Source organism: Panthera onca, chromosome B1, assembly GCF_046562875.1.
Source record: "Panthera onca isolate mPanOnc1 chromosome B1, mPanOnc1 haplotype 2, whole genome shotgun sequence".
Lineage (NCBI taxonomy): Eukaryota > Metazoa > Chordata > Mammalia > Carnivora > Felidae > Panthera > Panthera onca.
This window is the reverse complement of record NC_138342.1, coordinates 6570392-6591553: the sequence shown is the minus strand read 5'-3', so window position 1 is coordinate 6591553 and position 21162 is coordinate 6570392. Positions and strand designations below refer to the sequence as shown.

Sequence of the window (21162 nt, the reverse complement as noted above, 5' to 3'; positions counted from 1 at the left end):
GTAATCAGCCCTTTTTGTCCCTGTGCAACTTGGTCCCAGACTCTGCTTTCCCTGCCCCTTTTTAATTTATGCTTCCCTCGGGCAGGAACAGAGCTGAAGGCTATTTTGGGGAAGCAGGTGATTGGATTAGGGAAAAGGTCCACAAACTTGCCAGACCACGTACCTGACCCAGCTTGGTGGTTTAGATGCAGCACAAACTCGTTCACCTGCAACTTGACCGTGTGCAGAATAAAGCACGTGGGCGTTGTGCCCTTTTCCCTCATTCACTCCTAGGGCTCTTCTTGTTCTCACTGCTGGCTTGTGGGCCGTTGGGTTGCAGAGAAACCTCTAACAGATCTGATTACAAAACGAGTGTATATCAAGTCCCTAGAGTTGTCAGATTCACAGAGACAGAAAGTAGAGTGGTAATGCCAGGGGCTGGGCCGGGGGGGGGGGGGGGGGTGGTGGGAATAGAAGTGAATTGTTTCGTGGGTGTAGAGTTTCGGTTTGGGAAGATGAAGCGTTCTGGAAATGGACAGTGGTGATGGGGGCACCGCAATGTGAATGTACTTCATGCCACTGGATTTCCCGTTGGAACTATGTTTAACACTTGTAACCGCTTAGGAATGGATCAGATGGTAAATATTACGTATATTTTGCCACAATTAAACAAACTAAAATTAAAAAAAGAATGAGTGTCGAGTGTTGGTTTCTTATAGTTATTTTTATTTTTAGACATTTTTAAGGCACTTAGATGTAGAAATGTCTTTGTTATGTGTTTTATGGTCTGAAGTATAATTTGCCAGACTAGATATGAAATACTCTACCTGTATGCTATACTCTATCTGTATGCAATCGATCATACATATGGATAATTATACTTTGAAAAGAACAATGAGTATATTTCAGAATTTTACTTTGAGATCTGTTTGAAAGGTTGAATATCCAGCACACTAATTTAATTCATCTGAATTGCTTTATTGAACAGCTTGCCAACAGTTTTTAAAGGATTAAAATGTACTTCACTTAAAAATCTTGGCATGTAGGGGCACCTGGGTGGCTGAGTTGGTTGAGCATCCCACTCTTGATTTCAGCTCCAGTATGATCCCAGCGTCATGGGATTGAGCCTCATGCTCAGCACGGAGCCTGCTTAAGATTCTCTCTCTCTCTCTCTCTCTCTCTCTCTCTCTCTCTCTCTCTGTCTCTCTCTCTGCCTCTCTCTCTGCCCCTCTCCCCCTCTCACACTCTCTGTAAAGTGAAATTAGAAACAAAAAATAAATCTCAGCATTTACAGGATAGTATTCTTGAATATTAACATGAGTGTTATTCATAAGAAAAAAGTAATCATACTATAAACAGCTATCCTTTCTTTTATCAGGAGCCTCTTTCAGAATTCTTCAGGCCAAAAAAGTGATGTTTTTCACCTGGATGTTAAAAACGTCAGCGGCATCGGGCAGATCCTGGACTTCATGTACACGTCCCATCTAGATCTTAACCAGGACAACATACGAGCAGTGCTGGACATAGCCCAGTGTTTGCAGGTTCAAAACGTTCTGAATCTGTGTCACACGTTTTTAAAATCGGCCGCTGTGGAACAGCCCCCTGGCGTGTCCTGTAACAGTACATTCTCCCTGCAGAGCGCTCTGGCTGCTGACGCTCACTGTGTCGGCAGCGAAAACTACCCTCCTCCTTTGCTGCAGGAGTGTCCCGCGGAGGTTCAGCAGAGCAAGGTGTTGGATGAACCCCATTCTCACGCTCCCCCGTCAGTTAATCTTCATCACCCTGCGGGCGACGCGCCCAAACCGGCGCCCGGTCCGCTGGAGGCCAGCGGCCCAGAGCTGCCTCTCAGGCACAGCTACTGCCACAAACTCCGAAACTTCTACAGTAAGCAGCACTATAAACAGGCTGCCTGTCCCGGTCACGGGAGGGTGGGCGAGCCGCCCTTCCCGCCCAGCACCCCCACGGGCCTCGGTGCCGGGGAGCGCCAGCCTGGCGCGGCCGGCCGGCCCGGGTGTGGGCCGGGGCCTGCGGGGCGCCTGCCTCCGCGCCGCTCGGCCCCGCCCCTGAGTGAGCCGGACCCGGACCCGGAGTCCGACAGCATGCGCCAGCCCCCGGCCAAGCAGATGAGGCTCAAAAAGGCCATCCACCTGAAGAGGCTCAACTTCCTCAGGTCGCGGACACCCGCGGAGCCGGCGTCTGAAGCCAGGCGGGAGGACGGTGTGACCGAGCGGGCAGGCCCTGCCGGCGCAGATGCGCGGGAGGAAGCCGGCGGCCCCAGTGCTGAGGGACGAGGAGGCGGGGGGCTCATCGGCTCTGAGCATTCGAACTGCGTGAACGACACGGAGCGGCCCGAGGACCCCGCGGCGCTGGAGGACCAGTCCCAGACGCTGCAGCCACAGAGACAGTACGCGTGCGAACTGTGTGGGAAACCTTTCAAACACCCAAGCAACCTGGAGCTTCACAAACGGTCTCACACAGGTACACTGATTCAGTGCCGCAGGCAAAGGAAAGGACCCGACCCAGACGCTCAGACATCACTGCCCGCTCTGCTTTTGTAAGAACTTTTGCTGTTGCGATGACGTCGTTGATAATCCCCCAGAAAACCCAGGAGCGTTAGCTGCTCTTTCTCTGACGTTGTTGGTGATCACTCTTAAAGAACGATCTCGGAGTTCTGTAGACGCTTTCGCAGAACCAGTTGCAAAAGATGGCACGCTTTTCGTTTTTAACCGTGGCTTTGTGTGATAGACCTTCCAGCTTTGAAGAAGCGTAGCGAGTTGTTTTGACGCGCTGAAAATCTCAGATATGTTCTAAAACGGATAAGCTGTATTTGCTCTTTAGAATTAGATGAACTTTGTATTTTTTTAAAGCATGATGTTGTAGGTTCATCCAGACCAAAATAACTGAGGGTGATAGCAAAAGGTCTCTGGGAAGCCATGTTAATATCAGATTGTTTCAAATTGCGGTTTGGAAGGAAGAGGTACACTTTTTAATAAGGATCAGCTTTAACCGTTTGATAATTGGTTTTCAAATGGTAATTCTTCCATTTTGAACGTTGAATTTTCAGAGGCTTAGTACCCTAATTCATACCTCGTCCTTTCTCCAGAAAGTTTATTTTTTCCAAATGCTAAGTGCCACGTATACGACGTTATACGACACTTACATGTCATATGACTTACGTTATACGACACTTACGTGTTACTTTCCTTCCTGTAGTTAAACTGGGTGACTCTACTGCACGTGAATTAATGACAGCTCCCCTATAAGCATGAGAAGTACTATGCTAACGGGTGCTTCCAGCATAACTGCTTTTAAGGTGCTTGGGCCATTGTGATCATGTCCACGTGCCATTCTGTTACCACTTTGGGTTGCCCACGGGCTTAGGTGTTTGCTGCCTCGTTGCATTATCGAGAGACTTCTATATGGCAGCCCTTCGTTTTCATGTGTTTGCATGGAAAGTGCTTTCGTTGGTGGTAGTGGTTCAGAATTATTTTACGCGAAGGCAGTATCGTTGGCTCAGCGTCGCCTGAAAAGAACTTGTTTTAGGTCGTTCTGTTTGCTTAAATTTCCTGGAGCCTAACGATCGTTATGATTTTTACTTGAGAACATCTCTCTCTAGCTTTAAAGGAAACAAGTTACATTGTTTGTTCTGAAGGAACATCTTCGGATGCCAGTAGCACACAGCCGTGCACAGGTGTTGACGGGGACAGAAATTGGGAAGGCGGCAGGCAGTTCTCTGATTACGGTCTGGGGAGCCCTTCCAGGGGGTCTGTGGGGCCTGAACTCTTTCCATCAGAGTCTGCGATGTTACTTGCCCTCGCCTTTCCTGCTCCAGGCACACAGTGGAGTCAGCTAAAGGCTGCGGCCGCTCTGGTGGCCGCCGAGAGGTCTGATGGCGTGTTCTGAAGGTCTCCGTTTCCATTTCTGGTGTGGGCTCTACCCACCGATGTAGCCTATGTAAACCAAAGCTCTTTAGGGCCATCAGTTATTCAGAGTGCGAAGGGGTCCTGAGAGCAGAAGGGGAGGCCCCTGGCGTAGGGTGATTGGCCCCGGTCCCTCGTGAGTCTCGGCGACTGGTGACCTCTCGTTTCAAACTGTTGTAACTCAGAATGGGGTCTTTCACTTGACATGATCGTCTTCCCCATAATTTCAGACGTAAACGTAGACACCAAATACAGGATTCGTGTGATTATAATTACTCAGGGTCAGAACTTCCGGCTTGTCCTTGAGGAAGCCATTGAACAGTTTTAGGAAGCCGTTCAACTCAAAAAATATCCTGGCAGGAGCTCAGAGAGCTAGCAAGGTGCCAAACCTCAGCAACACAGGAAGAAGGGAAACGTTCATGTTTAAAAAAAGAATCTTAATGAAACCACTTGATTTGAGGGGGATTCTTGGTCTTCAAAGCATAGTAGGTTTTACAGGCCACAGGGGGTACCTTGAAGTACGCTTTTCCTGTTCTCTACACCGGGTCAGAGCTGCGGTGGTTCCCCTGGGGTGGCGTCCACTCTGGACAGAGGTCGCCCGTCTGTTCTGTTTCAGGACGCAGAGGCCAGCGGTGGCCAGGGAAGCACGTCTCCCTGCTGAATCTTGTTTTCCCCTGTAAGCGTGCGTCAGCCACCGAAAGGCGGCGGAGAGGGGTCTTCCCCGGCACGCTTGAAGTCCACCCCTGTGTGGCCGCCTCGTGTGGTGCGAATGAGGCTCCCTGGCCGTGTCGGAAACTGGTGGTAAAGGACTCAGGCCGAAGGGCAGGGGAGCAGGCCGCTGCTGTCCGGCAGATCGCCTCTGCGCCGTCCAGGGGGGTGCGGGACAATCGGGAGGATGTGGGGACTCTGCCCACGCTCGTACTTTGGGGAAGAAGGCGACGCTGTCTTCTGAGAGGGCAGCGGAGATGGTGTAAACATTTTAAACAAAATTGTGGTGCCGATGTGACTAATGATTTTACAAGTTGTTATTTTGTTTTGTTTCAGGTGAGAAACCTTTTGAATGTAACATTTGTGGGAAACATTTCTCTCAGGTGGGAATACTCTTATTTACTTTAATAATTGGAAACCCGAAACCCAGTGCTTTTTTTATTATTATTACAAATAAGACCTACATTTGGACTTCTGAGAGAAGCCTCTGGTGGTGTCTGTAACGTTGACTTCACGCTAAATCGGAAGAAAATAATTTCTAAGGAAAACAAATTTTTAGATCATCAGGGGAAAAACAGCATTTTTTGTAAGGGTGTGAACTCCCCCCCCCCCCCCCCCCCCCCCCACTTAAGGATGGGTCCGATCCTGGTATGTTTCTTCTCTTTCGTGAACGAGCTTTCCTGTAAACCACAGTGAGCACCCACCCACCTGGAGGCCGCAAGTGCCGGGCTGTGTCCAGGACAAATGTCCCCTTCCTCCGGCTGGCACATCAGTTGTTAGGATGCAGGGAACAGAGCAAGCATTTCTCGTTCCTGCTTGGCCCACCTTTCAGCTGACCCCTGTTTAATGATCATTGGGACACGTATAAAGTCTCCCCATCCAGCCAGTGTTTTGGTCCCTCCTATGCGAGCTGATCTGGGCACTGGACGTAAACACCCCCTAGAGAGTTAATGTGTTAGAGGAAATTCTGAACGTAGACTGGTGGCAACCCACTTCTGAAATGGAGGGAGAGCCCTGCTTCTCTGCCACGTGCCGGGCGCTGGCATTTTAGAGGGTGGGTGAGGCCGGCTGCTCGGCCCCGGGCACACGGGCCCGCCGAGGAAACAGCCACCGCACGCAGCCACCGCACGCCGTCGTTCCACTGGCGGGTGCCATAGATCCGGTCGCAGCTCGTGCAGACGCTGTTTTACCAGGGCCAGGACTCTGGGCTGGGCCCTGACCCAAGAGCCCTCCAGGCCACAGCGCTGGCCGCAGCGCTCCCCAGGGCACGGAACCTCCGTGGCAGCGCCGTCTTCTGGCACGTCCCCCACGGAGCCAGCTCTCCGGGGTCCCCTTCGTTCTCCCCCCACCAACCCCCAAACCTGTGCCCTCAGGGGCTTTTCCCTCCCATTGCCACCTGCCTGCAGGGGTTCACCGAGTCCGGACCCCTGCCTTTGCGTCTTTAGTCCACACTTGCCGTCCAGGAGAACTCTGGCACCCACACTGCATCCAGTAGGTTTTTGAGAAGCAAGGGGAGTCCTCTCTCCTCCAGCTGCCAGTTATTCAAGGCCCTGGCGGCTTCAGGATGGCCTCGCCTGGGGCTTCCGAGCTGTGGCCACGACGATGGGCGGTGTGGATTTGGATCCCGCCCCTGGCCTGCTACTCAGTGACCTCGGGCAAGCCACCCCACCCTTTACAACGTCAGCTTCCTTTGTCCGTGAAACCAGGGAAAGGAGATGACTGACCCTGGGGAGCATTTGGGGAGTAAACGAGCTAGGAGGAGTAAGAACTCCTTTCTGCCTGGCACGTAGTTCGTGCTTCAGGGGGGCGTCATTATCTCCCGTCCCAGGGCCGCCCTCTCTGTTCTTGCAGACCAGTCTTCCCAGGGCACCCCCCCCCCCCCCATCTTTTTTTTTTTTTTTTTTTTTTTTTAATTTTTTTTTTTCAACGTTTTTTATTTATTTATTTTTTTTTTTTAAATTTTTTTTTTTTCAACGTTTTTTATTTATTTCCCCCCCCCCATCTTAACCTCACAGCTTTGGGGTGGAGGAGAACCTAAGACTTGGACTAATGACTGTTAACAATTAGCAGCCATCACTCCCTGGCCCACATTGTCCTAATTCTTAAATCAGGATTGTACTACCTCATGCAAGTGTCAGGAGGAGTAAATGAAACAGTGGACACGAAAGCCCTTCGGACGTTTAAAATGTGATGACGCCTTAGGGTCTGTCCTCTCCTTGCATGGAATCCTTCCCTGACCCTTCTTTGCTAATCAGAGAGAACCGGACATTGAAGCGTCCGTAGTCAGCCTTCAGCCTCCTCTCCCGGCATCGATGGCAGGTCTGGCCTCCAGAGATTCCGATTTGGTCGCTTTGGGGTGCGGCCCGAGCGTAGGGATGTGTTAGTGCAGCGATTTGGAAGTGTGGCTGAGGTCGAGGACCGCTGCTCAGACCTCGTCCTGCACTTGCCCTCCGGAGTCCCATCAAGGTGGCCCTGATGACTGCCGCTCCCGAAATCCTCCTCTGCTGGGGTCTGTGGTTTTGTCGGAGTTTTGTGAACATAGGATTACGTATACTTGCAGTTTTCAGATGCGTGTTGCTGTTTTACTTCGTAGTGAAATTATGAAATTTTTGTGAACAAGGACTTCTGTTTAAAAAACACTCAGTAATAAGTGTTTGTGGCAAGCGTGGGGTGTGCTGGGGAAATATGCATAGGGAACAGCATGGGCAAAGACAAGCGAGTGCTCGTTTCTGCCTGGAAGAAGCAGTGTTCGGGGTGGGTGATGAAGACGTGAAGGATGTTACGAGATTGCTCAGGTGAGCCCCACAGACAAGCAGACATTTGATAAGCCTGGGGGTCTCTGGCCTTGAGGAAGCTGTCGCGTTGTGGATACAGGGATACTTTGTAAGTAGTGCCCGCTGACCGTCTCCGCCTTACGGCAGGCAGTCATTTTTATTTTTTATCTTTTTAATTTTTTTTGTATTATTTTTTATATTAAGTATAATTTGTTGTCAGGTTGGTTTCCATACAACACCCAGTGCTCATCCCAACAGGTGCCCTCCTCAGTGCCCATCACCCACCCTCCCCTCCTTCCCACCCCCCATCAACCCTCTCAATTTTTTAAGAGTCTCTTATGTTTTGGCTCCCTCCCTCTCTAACCATTTTTTTTTTCCTTCCCCTCCCCCATGGGTTTCTGTTAAGTTTCTCAGGATCCACATAAGAGTGAAAACATATGGTATCTGTCTTTCTCTGTATGGCTTATTTCACTTAGCATCACACTCTCCAGTTCCATCCATGTTGCTACAAAAGGCCATATTTCATTCTTTCTCATTGCCACATAGTATTCCATTGTGTATATAAACCACAATTTCTTTATCCATTCATCAGTTGATGGACATTTAGGCTCTTTCCGTAATTTGGCTATTGTTGAAAGTGCTGTTGTAAACATTGGGGTATGATTGCCCCTGTGCATCAGCACTCCTGTATCCCTTGGGTAAATTCCTAGCAGTGCTATTGCTGGGTCATAGGGTAGATCTATTTTTAATTTTTTGAGGCACCTCCACACTGTTTTCCAGAGTGGCTGCACCAGTTTGCATTCCCACCAACAGTGCAAGAGGGTTCCCTTTTCTCCACATCCTCGCCAGCATCTATGGTCTCCTGATTTGTTCATTTGAGCCACTCTGACTGGTGTGAGGTGGTATCTGAGTGTGGTTTTGATTTGTATTTCCCTGATGAGGAGTGACGTTGAGCATCTTTTCATGTGCCTGTTGGCCATCTGGATGTCTTCTTTAGAGAAGTGTCTATTCATGTTTTCTGCCCATTTCTTCACTGGATTATTTGTTTTTTGGGTGTGGAGTTTGGTGAGCTCTTTACAGATTTTGGATACTAGCCCTTTGTCCGATATGTCATTTGCAAATATCTTTTCCCATTCCATCGGTTGCCTTTTAGTTTTGTTGATTGTTTCCTTTGCAGTGCAGAAGCTTTTTATCTTCAGGAGGTCCCAATAGTTCATTTTTGCTTTTAATTCCCTTGCCTTTGGAGATGTGTCCAGTAAGAATGAGCTGGAGCAAATGTTTGCGGTTACGGTGTATTGGAGTGCTCCCATGCTGTTGCTGGAATGTTTGCTTTGGTGGAAGGGAGTTTGTAAATATTTTCCCTTCTGGAGGTCTCGAAAGTGAGAAAACAGATTCACCAATGAGAATTAATCTTTTATGCTGTTTACTCAATTTATATTTAGTAGAGTCAGTCTTGGGGGGGGGGGGGAAGTTACCCATAACCTTGCTGTTGAGTCCATAAGCAGTATGATACGTGAGCTTTGCAAAGCTACCGTAATTTGAGACTGTGGCAACAGACGACACCTGTTAATATAATTGTGGACACGGTCTGTGCGCGGATCTCAGCACTGGGGGTCCCGCATGCGTTAGAGTATGAGTGAGGCTCTATCCGAATGCAGGGTGTCCGTGCGGGGTAGAACCCGGCCCCGTAGGTGCACCCGGAGGAGATGTGAGGTAGGGGCAGGTCTGGAACATCTGTGACGTGAGAAATGGGAAGAGGAAACCTTGTGCACTGAGCTGTCTTTCGGGAGAGGACTGGAGTTGTGTCTTCTCTCCAAAGAGGCAGGAATGGAAACTTCGAGTGACTGGTGCAGTCGGTGCCTTCCGGAAAGAGGTGTCACATGTGTGGGGCGCAACTGAGGGGGCCTGCCTGGAGATCAGTGTGCTCCCCCCGGGCACGGACACAGCCTGACGCCACAGGTGACAGGGTTTGGGCCCGTCCAGGGGAAAATGCAAGAGTAAGAGTGTTTTGATGAACTTTTCCTAAGTTGTTGAATTTTGAGCCCTGAGGTGGTATGTCCCACACTCCCGTTGTTTAGGAGACATCTCTGTACTAACCTCCAGATTCTTTTTCCCTGTTAACTTTTGTTATTTGGTGAAATCCTAAAGTCCCAAAACTCCTGAACTAGGTGACTTTTAAGATCTGAGATCCCTTTTATCTCTAAGATGGTATGATTCCTCAGCTGTTTTTTACATGAATAATCAGCTGCCGCTGGAAAAGTGTTCTGATAGAGAATATGTGTTTGGTTTGCTCGGGTTTAAATGCTCACGTCCTCGCGCCTATTAGAAAGGGTTTCTTTTTTAAATTACTCAAATCAGGTGTTAGTCCTTTTCTGCAGCAGAGTTTTCTGTTCCCAGTTCTGACAGCTCCCTCCTGATTTAAAATATCTGCTTAGAAGGAGTAGAGCCTCCTTTGCTGCTGACGTTCTTGAGCACAGACAATGAGTGCTGCAGGCTTGGGAGTCCACAGACCTGAATCAGGATGTTTGATCCCGGCTGTCGGAGCCCAGGCTGATGACTTCCCTCCAGAGCATCCGTTTGCTTTTCCGTAGACCGCGATGCTACTACTTTATAAGGGAGTTGTGACTAGGTGACAAGTTGTCTGCGGCCGCTAACCCAGCCGCTTCATTCCTGGTAACCTCCGAATCATCGGCAGCAGTCACTGTTGCTGCCGCTTGCTAGAGAGTTCCATCCGAGATGTGGAGCGGGTACTTAGCATGTAATGAGCAAGAGAGTGAAGCACGGTTTACCAAAAATAAAGATGCTTCAGTAAAGGTCAAGTACTCTGGGTCCCAGTTTGCTGTGTCATTTGGCATAAATCGTTGAATGCATTATTGGACTTTTTTGCCTGAATCTTTCAGTGTTTCATCTGCTTTTATACCATCGGCCAGATCAATATGTGCTCCTTTATCTGGGGAAAGATTTTCATGATCCATTTCTATTTATTAAATAGCTACAAAAAAAAAAAAATTCAAGGGGTTGTTTTACTACTGCTTATTATACTATGTTAAGTGGAAGATCATTTGATTATACTTGCTTTGAAAACGAGTAATTGTGACGCTTCAGTTAAAAAGCAAGGGCTCAGTGCTGCTAAGCACTGACTCAGAGAATGCATTTCAGTCGTGATACATCATTTACAAAGTAACTTAAAAAGAAGGACCTAAGTTAACAGATGAGCCGATGGTGCTGTTCAAATTGTTATATAATTGATGGGCTTTTCTGGAATTTGGAATTGACTGACTTAAAACAGTGGTACATTATCTCACCTCCCAGGAGCTGTTTCCCCAACAGCCAAGTGACTCTTGTACGAAATAGTCAACACAAGCCAGTTTATTCACAGAAACTTGTGAGTTCAGACTCCCACAAACCCATGTTACTTTCTGGCCCAGCTGTGTAACAGGGGCAGTTATTTATTTATCTGAATCTGAGTTTTTCATCTAGAAAAGAGACCTAATTACTAAGAGCAGCTTAGTGATGTGTGTTAAGGGCAGGCAGACGAAACGTATACGGCTATTGGCACTTACTGTTTCATTGTTGTCAATAGTCATTCTGTTAAAAGCTAGGTATTTACCAATGTTTTGCCAAATTCTTCCTCTTTCGTTACCTCAAGTAAACCTGAGTTTTTTCGAAGCCATATTTATCATATTCTGAAGTATCTACCCGTGTGATCTCCCAGAGCCTGACTCACAGAATCTCCATGCTCTGTAACATGAAATCCACAGACCACACTTTTTGTACCTGTAAGTTTCCACTCAGAAGTGGACTTCAGACCGTCTTCAAGCGTATAACCATGAACTGTCTGCATTTTACTTAAAATCTAGTTTGCAGATTTACAAAGCCAAATTTGTTAGTTGGCCATTACTGTTCATTCTCTCTTTTTGGCTTATTTTGTGCATAATGCCGGCACATTATTACCCTCAGGCACATTCATTCGTTTCAGTGTCTTTATAACAGAACACTGTAAAAAATTAGGAGGGGAAATGACAGATTGAGTCTATTAAGTTAAATTCCAGCAGTGGAGGCTTTTGTTTTCAAATCCTAATTTGAAACATGAGCCAGGAGCTTTTTTAGTATAAGGCGATTGCAGTTTCAACTTTAATGTGCTTGAGGCAAGTTAATATTGATTTCCTATTGATCATTGCATGGAAACCTATTTTGCGATCCCCATTTAAGTAAGTTACTCTCTCTCGGTACGTACGTTAAGAATTGTGTACAAATTGAATTGTCTGTACTGATCCTCAGAACAACCAATAAAAACTCAATTAGGAAAGGAAAATAAAAAAAGAAGTAAGTTACTCTCTGCGAAGCCCTGCTAGTTCCAGCAATTAGGAACATAAAAGGCCCAGCAGCGAAACGGCTCCTGAGTCTCCTGCTTTGCGTTTTTGCACAAAGGTAAAAGACAGGACAGCCCAGTCCGGCACAACAGAGCCCAGGGGAAGTGCTGTTTGCACGTGTCTCACCTTCTTTATGAACCAAAGCATGTTTTTAAAAAAGAAACAAGGAATCCTGAAATAACCAAGTACAGACAGATGCTTTGTTTCCAAGTGATGCCTGCATATAGATGGTCCAAGTTAAAAACACCAGGTAAAGCGGACCGAGGTCTGTTTGAAATACAAGCTTAGCAGCCCCCACAGTGTGTGGGGCCCATTTGCCAGGGAGGCAGCACAGCGCGTACCCGCGAGGCAAGCCAGGGGCTCACGGGGAGCACTGGGGTCAGAAGTGCACCATCAGGCATGTCCGTGTGATCTGCAGATTGCTGGGCAGGCCCAGGCCCCCGAGTGAGGACGGGGCTGTCCCTGGTCTCCCTGCACACGGCTGCTTTGAGCTGTGCATATGTAATCTTCACCTGGAAGTTGGACCAGGACCTGGCTCAGTCTGTTAGTTTTCCTTTTGAATTTACAGAACCTTCAAGAAAACTGGTCATTACTGGTATGCGTTTTCTCCTCCCCTCTCTTACAGGCAGGTAACTTGCAGACTCACTTACGTCGGCACTCTGGTGAAAAACCATACATCTGCGAAATCTGCGGAAAGAGGTCAGTGCTGGGCTTGTTCCTCTGTTTGTCAAGAATAACTCGTGTCTGTCTTTGAGTTCGGTGTTCTCTGGGCCCCCTGTGGGCTCACCGCGTAGCTAAGGAATGCAGGTAAAGTCAGACCCTCCAGCTTTTCCATAACAAAAAGAAAGAGAAATGTTCATTAAGAGAAAGAAAATCTAGGACACAGAGTCTTAGGAAATGGGATTTTACATGAAACAAAATTATACTAAAATTTCCATTCATTCCAAGAATGTCTGTTAACATAGATCATAGATCCATGGGGACGTGGAGGTGACTGTCATGGGGGGGGCAATGAGACTCGCAGCCAGGAAGGGCAGGAAGGGCCCTGAGCTGAGTCAGAAACAGGCCTTGAGAGCTCAGCAGTGAGAGTGGCCAGCTGGGCAGGGCTGTGACTTGTGACAGAGTCGCAGCGGGGACCTTCCTGCCCTCCCTGGGCCGCTTGTCTGGAGTCTGCACGCTTTTAACAGGCACCAGCCACAGCACTTCAGTCATTCATTTATTTAACCAACATTTATTCGGCACCTGCTGTATGCTAAGTGCTGTGATGGGAACATAAACAGTATAGGGGCCCCTGGCTGGTTTAGTGGGTTAGGCATCAGCCTTTTGATCTCAGCTCAGGTCTTGGTCTCAGAGTGAGACCAAGCCCCACGTGGGCTCACGTGTGAGTTCAAGCCCCACGTGGGCTCCACGGTGGGTGTAAAGCCTTTGTTAAAAAAGAGAAGGGAAAAAAAACAGTACAGGTTCTGCCTCCGATAAATTCATAGTCAAGGGCGGTGGGCAGAGACGGCTTTGGGGACAGTTCAAGTCAAAGTCCCCCAGTACGGGGTGCGGCACGTGCTGTGCGGACGCTGGAGGAAGAAGCGCCCCTTGTTCAGGTCCGGGAAAACCGCTGTCTCTGCAGATGGGAGAAAACAGAGAAAGAAAGGCTGCCTGGCCTGGCGCGTCTCCCTTTCTGCCGTGGCCGCTTCAGCACCGCGGGCACGTTTCGTGCCGGGGGTATCGCACACCCCTCGCTTCGGGCGCCTCCGGAGTGCGCCCCCGCTTCTTCAGATGGTGTCACTTCCCTTTGGCCTTGTTTTACAACGTGGGTTAAATGTGAGCCTTCTGAACTCCCTCTAAAAGCAAGGCGTGTATTTAAAACCATGTCCATACACGTGTCGTTGCAAACAGAGCCAGTTGTACAATTAGGTGTGGTGGGAAGGAAGCGTGTTTCTGTGGCCGAGACCTCCCTGAGCCAACTTGGTGACCATCTCTGAAGAAGAAAGAGTGACGAAACTAGGTAGAAAAAAAAAACCAGTCATTCAGAAACAAAGCACTTGCATCATTTTCTACTTTCTTGTAAAAAAGAGAAAAGAAGTAAAGATTTTTAAAAATGCACATCTCAAATGAAATCAGGCCACGTCTGGTTCGTTCTGCAGGGATGTGGGGAGCAGCCCATCCGTCCCCCTCAGTGACTTGCAATTGTAAAGATGTGCACCAATGTGGAAAGAAATTCTTAATTGAGTTTCCGAATGTCACGGCAGGTTCGCAGCCTCTGGTGACGTCCAACGCCACATTATTATTCACTCGGGAGAGAAGCCACACTTGTGTGACATCTGTGGGCGAGGTACTGCTGAGCGTTTTCCTTTTCTTTCTCGAAGACCGCTGATGAAAACGGCCTCAGTCCTTGAGCCGAACACCTCTTGTGGTCTCTCTAGGCTTCAGTAACTTCAGCAACCTGAAGGAGCACAGAAAGACGCACACGGCCGACAAAGTGTTCACCTGTGATGACTGCGGCAAGTCCTTTAACATGCGGAGGAAGCTGGTGAAGCACCGGGTCCGGCACACGGGTGAGCGGCCGTACGGCTGCCCCGCCTGCGGTGAGTGGGTGACGCCCGCGGACGCGGCCCCCCAGGTGCCCGCCCTGTCACTGCGTGGTTCGCCTCCCTTTCCTCGGGGGGTGACACAGAAGCAGTGCTGTCCCCTCGCCCCCTCCCGCGGGGTCTCCTCTCATCCCTCCCTGGGCTCGCGTGTCAGACGTTCGCGGAGCTGCCCCAAGGTGCTCTGGGCACGGCCGAGTCCGGCTGCCGCGGGCTCCTGGCCGGGTCCGCGGGGCGTAGACAGAAAAGCGTGGAAGGGCGAGGTGTGCAGCAGCGGGCGTCAGCACAGCCGCCTCGACGGCAGGGCCTGGGGGCTGCCGGCGGACTGTCCTGCCGGAGCATCTCGAGCACGTGGCGGGGTCAAGAGGGAGGGCTTCTGGGTCACGTACGGTGAAGCAAAGGGCGCTTCTCTCCGCAAGGACGCGGCAGTGAAGTGGCCAGAAAGGGGAGGGTGGGCTGGCGGCCCTCGCTTCTGAGGGGCCTCGCCGCCCAGGTGAGGGAGGGCAGACTCTGAGTTACCTGTGTCCCTGTGATCGGGGAGGGTTTGAGCCTCTGAAGGAGAGAGGGTGTGCGTGTGTGCGCATGTGTGCGCGTGTGTACACGTGCGTGCCTGTGACGAGCACTTCACCATGCCGACTGAGTCATGGAGGAATCAGTGAGTAACGATTTTTACGACTTCCTGTGTGGAACAGACGGGGAGAACGTCCAGAGTCCTGCTGTGGAAGGCTGGAATTGGGCTCTGCTCGGAGCGCCTCCTCCTAACTGGAGCTGGAATCTGGGACAGGGCAGGACTTCTGGGCTGTAGCCAGAAAGTACCTTTGTTTTTGTCTCCCACTTAAATTGTACACAGATCTCATCTCCTGGATACAAAGTTAGGCAACTCCATGACTCTTCTCATTACTCTTAAAGATAAAAGTGGGGCGCCTGGGTGGCTCAGTCGGCCGGGCGTCCGACTTCGGCTCAGGTCATGATCTTGCGGTCCGTGAGTTCGAGCCCCGTGTCAGGCTCTGTGCTGACAGCTCAGGGCCTAGAGCCCGCTTCGGATTCTGTGTCCCTCTCTCTCTGCCCCTCCCCCACTCAGGCTCTGTCTCTCTCTGCCTCAGAAATAAATTTAAAAAAAATTTTTTTTAATAAAATAAAATTGGTAGTACCTGGGTGGCTCAGTTGGTTAAGCGCCTGACTCTTGATTTCAGCGCAGGTCATGATCTCACGGTTTGTGAGATCGAGCCCCGCCCATGTTAGGCTCTGTGCTAACAGTGTGGAGCCTGCTCGGGATTCTCTCTCTCCCTCTCTCTCTTAATAAAAGAGAAAAAAGAAAAAAAAAGGAAAGCAATTGTTACTTTAAATCACAAATGCAGTCTCAAATCACTAATTTAAAATGTCAGTTCCAAACGATTATCACAGCTGTCAACTTGATTTAAGGTTAAATTCTCTCTTCCCTCCCCGGCTAGGGCTGGCTTAGACCCCCGTAGAGGAGGAAACAGAGGAGGACCCTGCCTGCCTCACCTTCTGTTTCCAGCCCTTTCCCTCCCCTCACTACCCATGGTTTCTGACCCCGATAAGGTCAGCCTGGGGCCAGGGGAAGAGAAAGAGAGCACAAGAATGTTCGTTCTTATAGGACAGGTTCAAAATTTTGTAACCGCTTTATTGAGGTAAAAGCCCCATACCATAAACTTTACCCATTTAAAGCGAACAGTTCGGTGGTTCTGGTATATTACTCACAGAGTTGCACAACCCAACCCTCACCATGGTCTATTTTAGAACATTTTCATCACCCCAGAAAGATACTCCACACCCACTAGCAGTCATTCTTCGTTCCCACGCCCCAGCCTAGGCAACCATTAATCTGCTTTCTCTCTCTGGATGTGCCTGTTGTGGACATTTCGTATAAACGGAATCATTCAGCATGTGGCCTTTCATGACTGCTTTCACTTAGCAAGTGCGCTGTGAACATCGGCGTGCTACTTTGTGTGGGTGTGTGTTTTCATTTCCTTGAGTTCAGAAGACAGGTTCAGTTTTAAGATGGCTTCACATTCTGGGCTTTGCAGTGAATAGAGAGCTCCTCCCTCTCCCTCCTCCACCTTCCTCCCTGTCCCTCCTCCACCTTCCTCCCTGTCCCTCCTCCACCCTTCCTCCCTCTGTCCTCTCCCTCCCCAGACTGCCTTCTCCTTCCCTTCCCTCTCTTCCTTTCCCAGCATTTCTCTGCACTTTCCAAGGTGCAGACATGCATTTTCCTCTAGCCCTGGGTTTTAGCAGTTTATTCCCAGGAGACTGTCTCTGTTGAGGTCTCATCGCCCCTCTGGCCCGTCCTCACAGGCTGGACTGAAGATGGCTCCAGGCAGCTCGCTTGTGAGCACCCTCGCTGAATCCATGGAAACGCAGCGTCCTGCACTGCCTGGGACTGCGGGCCACAGCCGTGCGCGGTGACCGTCCTCTCTGCCGCCAGCACGGCCAGCCGGCTGTCTGTCACCGGATTCCCCGGGCAGGAGGCAGGTGCTGCCCCATGGTGTCCTCACGGCAAGGATGGCTGTGAAGTCTGGCCCCCTGTCTTGCCTCTGGGACAAAAGAGAGAGACTAGCCACGGTCCTCTCCTGGGGAAACTCTACTGTGGCTAAAATTCACGTCTTCAGGACCCTAGAAAAGATTATTCCCATCTGCCCAGTAATTCCATTACTGAGAATTTATCCTCAACAGTGTAAAGAAAGATGGTGACTGAACATGAAGTATAGTAGCAAACAGGTGGAGACCGCCCACACGTGCAGGAGATCGAGGGCGGGTTCTGAGGCCTCGAGTCCACGACATGTCACGTGTCTGTATAAACTGTGTGGTATAGCGACAGCATAGCAGACGGTGTTGTTCAGTGAAAGAGACCGAGCCTGACGCTGAGGGCACGGTGTAGACGTGAGGACACAGGGTCACTGTGGTCACTGTGGCGAGCTTCGGTATCCTGCGTGGGGAAGGGTACACCTGTAACGCGTGGACGTCGATGCCTGGTCTGCCTGATGGGCGGGCGCTGCGGAGCTGAGCGTTCCACGTTCACGCGGGTCAGGGCGAAGCTCTAAATAGGCATCTACGTAACTGCGTAGTTCTCAGTCCTCTGTCAACATGTGATGTCTTCTGGAAGGCTGTCTGTTGGTTTCTGTCTTCCGATCTTACCTACTCTCATCATGGAAGTTGACCCCCCCCCCCCACCTCTGTCATATACACAGGATGGAACTAAAACCAGGAGAAGCGTATGTAAAATTATGTTAAAAGCAAAAAGCTGTTTCTAAATTGTCGATCGGCCACGTTACATTTGCGAAAACTTAAACAAAACGGGCGAGGTTTCCCGGCACGGGCCGGCAGGGGCAGGCACCTCCGCTTACCCGGCGAGGCGCTCCCTTGCGGGGACACAGAGTCCCTCGAAGGCTCACGCTGAGGTGCCCACCGCCAAAAGGCCGCGGGTCGGAGGGACGCAGTGGAGAAGAACGCGAGCGTCTTCCGGGGCGAGCAGGTGACGGGAGGGCTCGACTCCGTGCCCTGAAAGCAGAGCCGGTCTGGGTTTTAGAAGGGGGCGGGGGCGGGGGCGGGGCGGTGCTTCCAGAAGGCCCGCTTCTGAAAGGACCCCCTTTTCCTCTCGCAGGGAAGTGTTTCGGGGGCTCCGGCGACCTCCGCAGGCACGTGCGCACGCACACGGGGGAGAAGCCGTACGCGTGCGAGGTGTGCAGCAAGTGCTTCACGCGCTCCGCCGTCCTCCGGCGGCACAAGAGGACGCACTGCAGGCCCGAGGCGCGCCGGGACGCGCTGGACGAGCTGGCGCAGGCCCTCGACGCCTCCGACCTCGAGAAGTCCCAGGGCTCGGATGCCTTCTCCCAGGACGTGCCTGTCGCCTTGATGCCCGCGTCGCTCAAGCTCCCCGTGCACCCGGTGGGAGAGTCCGTGACGGAATTTGACGGCCACGCTGCCGGCCCCTACTGCAAGTTCCGGGCCGCGGTCGAGCCTCACGGAGCCGGCGGCCCGGAGAAGCTGGGTCCGGACCCCGGCAAGCTCGCCAAGCGCCCCCTGCAGCCGGCGCCGCAGCAGACGTTCGCTTACCCGGACGCGGCCGCCTCCGCCGGCGACCAGCCGCTGCCGGCCGACAGCCCGTCCCTGGGCCGCTCGTCCCCGGCCGCGCTGGACACCCCCTGCGGCGACGGGCCGGGCGGCCGCGCGGCCTCCACGCCCTACAGGAACCCCGAGGGCCAGTTCTTCTCCAGCATGACCCTGTGGGGGCTGGCCATGAAGACCCTGCAGAACGAAAACGAGCTGGACCAGTGACGGCCGGCGACGGCCCGGCCCGGCCCCCGCGGCATCTTCTCGGCTCGGCAGGCGCGTCCCCGCGCCGCGGGAGGGGGCCCAGCCCCTTCCCAACAGCCCGAGGATCCTGTGACCGCCCCTGTGCCGCCGGTGGCTGATAACCGGAAGCATCTGGAGCCCAGGATCTGGGAAGGCCTGCCGGCTCCCCGCGCACACAGACGCGGGACCGGAGGGCTCCAGGGCAGCAGCTACCGGCTCGAGACACCGGCCCACTGACGTCAGCCGGGCACGACGGCGGGCACGCTCTGGGCCCCCTGCTGCACCCCGAGTCGTGTTCGAGGGAAAACATGCAGAAACACAAATATTTTTGCATTTTTACATGATTGAAATTTGTAGCGTTTTGTACTTTAATTTACGCAAAAATTTTATTTGTATATGAAACCCGTGCTATAATTTAATTGGAATAAATGAAACTTGACTTTCTCTATAATGTTGTGTGTTTCCTCCAGCATTTTCTTTCATTTAAAGACCCCGGTGCGTATAAAAGTAAACGGCAAGAAGGGCTCCCCCTGCGGGGATGAGTCCTGGGTTCAGTCCAGCCGCCCCGGGGCCGTGGGCTTCCAAAGCCACCGGAACAGGGCCCGAGTCCTGGCTCCCGCTTGCTGCCTGCGTCACAGGCAAGCCACTCAGCCCCCCAGGATCTCCTCTGGGTTTTCTTTTGTGCGGTATGAGGTAAGAATCTTGTGGCACTGATGCAAGGCCCGAGAGATGCCCCCATCCCCCTGAAGATACTTGCCAGGTCCACCTGCCAGGCGGGCGCCTGAATGAGCTTCCCCCTCCCCTTCCCGGCGGACGTGCTGGCCTCTGCGAGACTGAGCGCGTTGTGTCCGTAGACCCGTCGCTAGGCTATCCGAGTGAGCTCACACCCGGGAAAGTGCAGTTCCCCGCGTGGCACGTGAGGCCGCTTGCACAGAGGACCTCCGATTCCGTCACCGTCCACCATCTGTAACCCAGGGACGACACAGCCCGTGAGAGACACGGGTGGGCGTGGATATTCGTGGGGAAGCAGCGTGGTTGCAGACTGGAAGGTCCGCTTTGAAGTCAGAGTCGGGTTCGCTTCCGGGTTTTCACCGGCAGGTCTGGGTCAGCGAGCACGTGTCCTCCCGTCCTACTCGCAGACACGCGGCTGCTCAGGGTGAGAGCCTGCTCTGTTGCAAGGGTGCCTGGGAACAAACCTGAACCCTGCTGGTCCCACATGAGTGGGAACTTCCTCCTTCCTCCGCGTGTCCTCCATACCTCCCACTCCTCGGTCCTCCTCCTCCACCGTCCCCCTCTTCAGTCCTGCTCCTCCCTCTGTCCCCCTCCTCCCTCTGTCCTGCTTCTCCCTCTGTCCCCCTCCTCCCTCTGTCCCCCTCCTCCCTCTGTCCTCCTCCTGCCTCTGTCCCACTCCTCCCTCTGTCCCCTTCCTCCCTCTGTCCCCCTCCTTCCCCTGCCCTCTCCTCCCTCTGTCCCCCTCCTGCCTCTGTCCCACTCTTCAGTCCCTCTCCTCCCTCTGTCCCTCCCCTCCCTCTGGTATCCTGGCCCCAGCAGCCCTCATCCGCCGAGGACCTACCACCCAGCGGTCCACCATCTGTCCGCTGCCCCTCACAGCCCTCGCGTCCCAAGCCACCTTCTTCCCAGGCTAAACCCGAGGCCCATCACACCAGGCTCCACCCACCAGCCTCTTTATCAGCTTCCAGCCCTGCCCTCTGTCTGCACAGGGGTGTCTGAGCCAGGCTGGTGAGAAGCAGCCCTGCTCTGCTTCCTACTACGGCTCACTTCTGGGGAGCCCTCGGCCACCTCACAGCCTTCCTTGCCCACCTAGACCCCGTGCTGCCCTTGCCCTTGCTTCGTGGTCTTCACGGTCTTCTCCTTGCCCGTCCTCCCGCTCATGATCTTGCTTTCTTTTTCTCTGAGGACGTAGAAGCGAACAGTGAGGAGCCTCCCCCACACCCACCAACGTCCCTCTGCCTGTGCCTGCAGATGGCACCCCCTACACAACTGTGGCCCTCCACACCGCCACCCTGTTCCCCAGCTGCTGGCTTTGGTTTTTTCTTTTTCTTTTTTTTTCTTTCTTTCTCTTTCTTTCTTTCTTTCTTTTTTCTTTTTCTTTCTTTCTCTTTTCTTTCTTTTTTTTCTTTCTCTTTCTCTTTCTTTCTCCTTTCGTTCTTTCTTTTTCTTTCTTTCTTTCTTTCTCTTTCTTTTTTCTTTCTCTTTCTTTCTTTCTTTCTCCTTTCTTTCTCCTTTCGTTCTTTCTTTCTTCCTCTTTCTTTCTTTCTCCTTTCTTCTTTCTTTCTTTCTGTTTCTTTTTCTTTCTTTCTTTCTCTTTTCTTTCTTTTTTTCTTTCTTTCTTTTTCTTTTTTTTCTTTCTTTCTCTTTCTCTTTCTCCTTTCTTTCTCCTTTCATTCTTTCTTTTTCTTTCTTTCTTTCTTTCTCTTTCTTTTTTCTTTCTTTTCTTTCTTTCTTTCTCTTTCTTTCTCCTTTCTTTCTCCTTTCATTCTTTCTTTCTTCCTCT

The 21162-nt window shown here is 51.4% G+C and overlaps 1 protein-coding gene across 4 annotated transcripts in view; it reads left to right on the top strand.

The window, feature by feature from the left end:
• The window catches only part of ZBTB49 (zinc finger and BTB domain containing 49), a 27788-nt gene extending 8690 nt beyond the window's left edge, over positions 1-19098 (top strand). For 3 of the 4 annotated variants that reach the window (XM_060655446.3, XM_060655443.3, XM_060655444.3), the window contains 6 exons: positions 1358-2457; positions 4944-4990; positions 12380-12453; positions 13998-14080; positions 14172-14333; positions 17956-19098. In XM_060655446.3, the coding sequence (XP_060511429.2) occupies positions 1449-2457; positions 4944-4990; positions 12380-12453; positions 13998-14080; positions 14172-14333; positions 17956-18629 (2049 nt within the window). In that variant the 5' untranslated portion in view covers positions 1358-1448 and the 3' untranslated portion in view covers positions 18630-19098. Of the gene's footprint in view, positions 1-1357; positions 2534-4943; positions 4991-12379; positions 12454-13997; positions 14081-14171; positions 14334-17955 lie in introns of all 4 variants that reach the window. The other variant, XM_060655445.3, reaches the window with a different exon arrangement.
• The last annotated feature ends 2064 nt before the right edge of the window (positions 19099-21162 follow it).